Genomic DNA, 3,666 nt, shown 5'->3' on the forward strand with positions numbered 1-3,666 from the left:
CAGCCGTGTCACAGGAGACAAGGGAGCAGGGTGGCAGGCCGGGACAGGCAGAGGCCGCACCACGCACGGTCCCGTGGCCCTGCCAACATCACAGGTTTGGTGACAGCGACTGTCAGGGACGGCAGAGCCAATTCAAAGACCTCCGTTCGGCGCCCGCACCCGCCGCGCAGTGCTACCACGTCCACAAGGGCTCAGACGCCGCGCCCCCCCCTGACGGGCGCGGCGCGGAGTGCCTGCTGCTGCACATACACTACACCGGCGTCACGCCGAAGCTGAGGGTGAGTGGTGCAGCGCACACAAATTTGTAGCCCCCTTGGTCCAGATCTGGTCGGGCGGGTCTTTCTAGGCAAGCTATGTCCACCCGGCAGCGCAGGCCTTCCGCCCGCCTGCGCAGCCGACACGTCCTGCCACATGATCACTATGATGGGCAGCCGCGCTGACCCCCTCCCGCGTCCTTGCTTTGACTGCCCTGCTCTCGATTTCCACACCAACCCAGCATTGCTTTCACCCCATGACAACCATTTTATCATATTCGCAGGAGCTTTTGGTGCGCGAGGACGTGCTGCTGCTGGGTGTAAACATTGGTGAGGGGCAGGGGGCTTGACCGCGGCCCCGCTGCCCGTCCGTCGTCATCGCCAGCGGTGATGCTCGCGGCCGCGCTGAGCGCGCTGGCGGGCTGGGGAGCCTGAAGCCTTAGCAAGCAGGGGTGTCTGCGGCCGCCTTGGTATTGTCCACGGCAAACGCATGTGTTTTCCCGTTACGGACGACAGCGGGATGGCCCCTACAGATGACCATGAGGCCATTGTTTTGCACGTGGGTGCGGCACGCAGGCGGGGACGCCCTGAAGATGCGGCACGACTGGGGCGTCACCCCCGCCTCCTGCTCAGACATCAGCGACACGGCCAACGGTGGGGCGGGCAGCGGGGACGGGCGGCGCGCGGTCGTCCCCCTGCCGGCCTGCAGCCACCCGCTCGCGCGGCCAGGGGTTTAACATGAGTCACACAGCCTGCTTGTCGAAAAGCCCCATCCCATCGCGCCGGCTCTTGGCGGCGTGCAATGCCAATCCTCTGCCTTTTGCCACTTTGTTCCCGACCCACCTTCAGGGCGTGTCCTGGGTCACCTGCCGGGGATCGCCACAAGCGTCCTGGACACGCGGCGCTGGAGCCTGGCGAGTGAGGGCGGCGCCCGCGCTGCCGCCGTTGTTCCTTTTGCAGTGTTGAGCAGCCGCTGCGCCTGCACAGCGCCAGCTGCCAACAACACAGCGAGGTTTGCTCAGCACGGCGTGCGTGTGTGGGTTTGAAGCTGCTCTTTACAATTGACACAGGCTGCCGACCCCTCGGCGCCCATCCTTGTTCACCCAGGCCTGGCGGCCGAGGTTCTGCGAGTCAAGGTGCCCAAGCCCAGCCACATCCGCATGGGCAACTGGGAGGCGCGCCCGCTCAGCCGCGACCAGAGGGCGTACGCCGCGCTGGACGCGTTCTTGGGTGAGGGCCGCCCTGGCCGCGTCAAGGGAGGGGACAGGGGTACAAAAACGGGATGTCGTTGACATTCGGCTGCAGTGAGGGCGGCGAGGGGGCAGTGCGCTGCGCCGGCAAACGCTGGTGTCGTGCTGGGCTTAAACGTGGGCATGCAACGCTGGCTTTGGCAACCGCTTGCGCGTTGACGCCGCCCGATCGCAACGGCGACCGCAGGCCTGCAGCTGCACTGGGCGCTGTCTGCCCTGCCAAAGCGCGTGGGGCCCGAGCAGTTGCACATGGCGGCGCTCAGGGCGCGCGCGGCAGCGGCGAGGGCCACAGGGGCCGGCAGCTCAGGGGCGGCGGCGTGCGGGGCCGGCGCGAGTCCGGCGGCCGCGCTGGCGGCGCTGCCCTCAGCAGCAGACGCTGCGGCTGCGGGTTTGCGCGCGTGATTGCTGGGCATTGCTGGGCGTGATGCTGTGGTTAGCAGCCGGCAAAAGCGCAGTTTTGAGTAACATGCAGTTGTAACTAGCGGTTTGGCTTGGTGTGAGGGCGGCAGGGCAGGCAGCAGAGGAGCTCCAGCAGCACCCAGGTAATGTGGTGGTCAAATAGGCGGCGGGGCCCGGAGGGCTGATTGCGCTGAGGGCTCAAACCAAGCGCAGCCTACAGATGGGCAGCTGCTCATTGATGCGTCACCATTGTTTTGGACACTTGCGAACGTCCCGTGCATGCGGACCACTCGCAGTGAGGTCAGGCAACCACGAGCCGCCGTGGCGATAGCTGGTGCACCAGGACCGTTGTGGCGACCTGACTCTGCGCAGCTGCAAGCTGCCCAGAGCTGTTGATGCTCAACCGGCATGCCCCCTGGCCCCCATGTGTGAGCCGTTATAAGCAAGCATGTAAAACATCCAGCACCTGCATGGTCGTTGTCTTCCCCACAGCTGCACTACAAAAGAGGCCTGCAGACAGGCCCTGCACCGGGTAGCCTCCACGCCACACTTGTCGCTTCATGTGCCTTTGCAGAAGCGTTCCCTGAGGTATGATTGCTAGTATGCGCGCCAAGTAAAAGAGCACGCTGCTGCTGCTGCTGCTGCTGCTGCTGCTGCTGCTGCTGCTGCTGCTGCTACTGCTTGAATGTGTGGGTTATCATGTGAGAGGGAAAGCCACCGCTGTGATCATGGCAGGAAGCCGGACATGACCCAGGTCTTGTCCTCAGCCTCAGGCCAGGGTCAAGTGGCCAGGCTGGCCAAATGCCTGACGGCAGCACCTGCGTGGCTGAGTATCATCTGCCCACGCCCACCAGCAGACAGCGTCCGTACAGAAACGTGCGAGCCAGCTGTTGCCACAATGACTCTGCAGTGTGCCGCAGTGTCTTTGCCAGCGCGCTCACACGGGGGTCAGCATATGCAAGGGTGAGCGCCGGTCCGCCGCGGCTGCACGCTTCGTAATCAAGTCCGAACGCACAGTCCAAAGGCGGTCCGGTTGGAGGGGCGTCTGCATCACCCAGCCACAATCATATAAAGAATTCTACAGGATGGACTCGAATTGGGTGGAACGCAAGTCGGGCCGACAGTGAGCCAAGTGCCGTGCCCTCATGGTGGAGTCTGCGGCGCATGGTCCGCCACAGTCCTCACGCCCTAGCTCCCACTGCTGTGATAGGCGATACGCACAGCGCTAGCCTTGCACGAGAAAGTTGATATTCTTTGAGAAGTTTTATGTGTACTTGATGGCAGCAACACAGCCATATGGACCTCCACCGGGCTCAATGCAGGGAGTCATCGCAAGCGACGGCTGCTCGTGCCCTGAGTCATGCCTCGAAAACATGAGCACAGCTTGCCGTGTGCCGCCTATAGCCACGGAGAATCGACTCTCGAGCTTTATACCATTATTAACTCGGTCCATGGAGCGCCACGCAGTCCGGACACACCCCTCCCGTGACAAAGGGCCACCTTGCCGGTGTGACGAAGCGTGGTCAGAATCCGGGGTGCGAGAAGTTTGGTGAGAGCCGCAATGAGTATAAAACGCGTACCAATATCTATCATTTCTATTCCACCACCTCCACCCACGCCTACCCACTCAAACAGTCCATCGCTCCCGCTCTTCAGGTGGGCCACGATCGTCCGGGATGTTGCATGATTGAAGCAAGTGTTTGAGCGTTAGATCAGGGGTATCTCATTGAACACCAACGCGTCCAGCCTCCCCAGGCCGCGCC

General features: G+C 63.1%; 1 protein-coding gene across 1 annotated transcript; it reads left to right on the forward strand.

Annotated features, from left to right (window-relative positions):
* Positions 1–511: 511 nt before the first annotated feature.
* Positions 512–1,906, forward strand: MNEG_15099 (hypothetical protein; the record flags this gene model as incomplete). The annotated part of the gene is made up of 5 exons (XM_014036430.1): positions 512–584; positions 831–908; positions 1,104–1,172; positions 1,362–1,484; positions 1,692–1,906. 5 exons carry the CDS (start codon positions 512–514, stop codon positions 1,904–1,906), a joined length of 558 nt encoding a protein of 185 aa, XP_013891884.1.
* Positions 1,907–3,666: the final 1,760 nt, after the last annotated feature.

The sequence above is a fragment of the Monoraphidium neglectum genome, assembly GCF_000611645.1.
Source record: "Monoraphidium neglectum strain SAG 48.87 unplaced genomic scaffold scaffold05029, whole genome shotgun sequence".
NCBI classification, from domain to species: Eukaryota; Viridiplantae; Chlorophyta; class Chlorophyceae; order Sphaeropleales; family Selenastraceae; genus Monoraphidium; species Monoraphidium neglectum.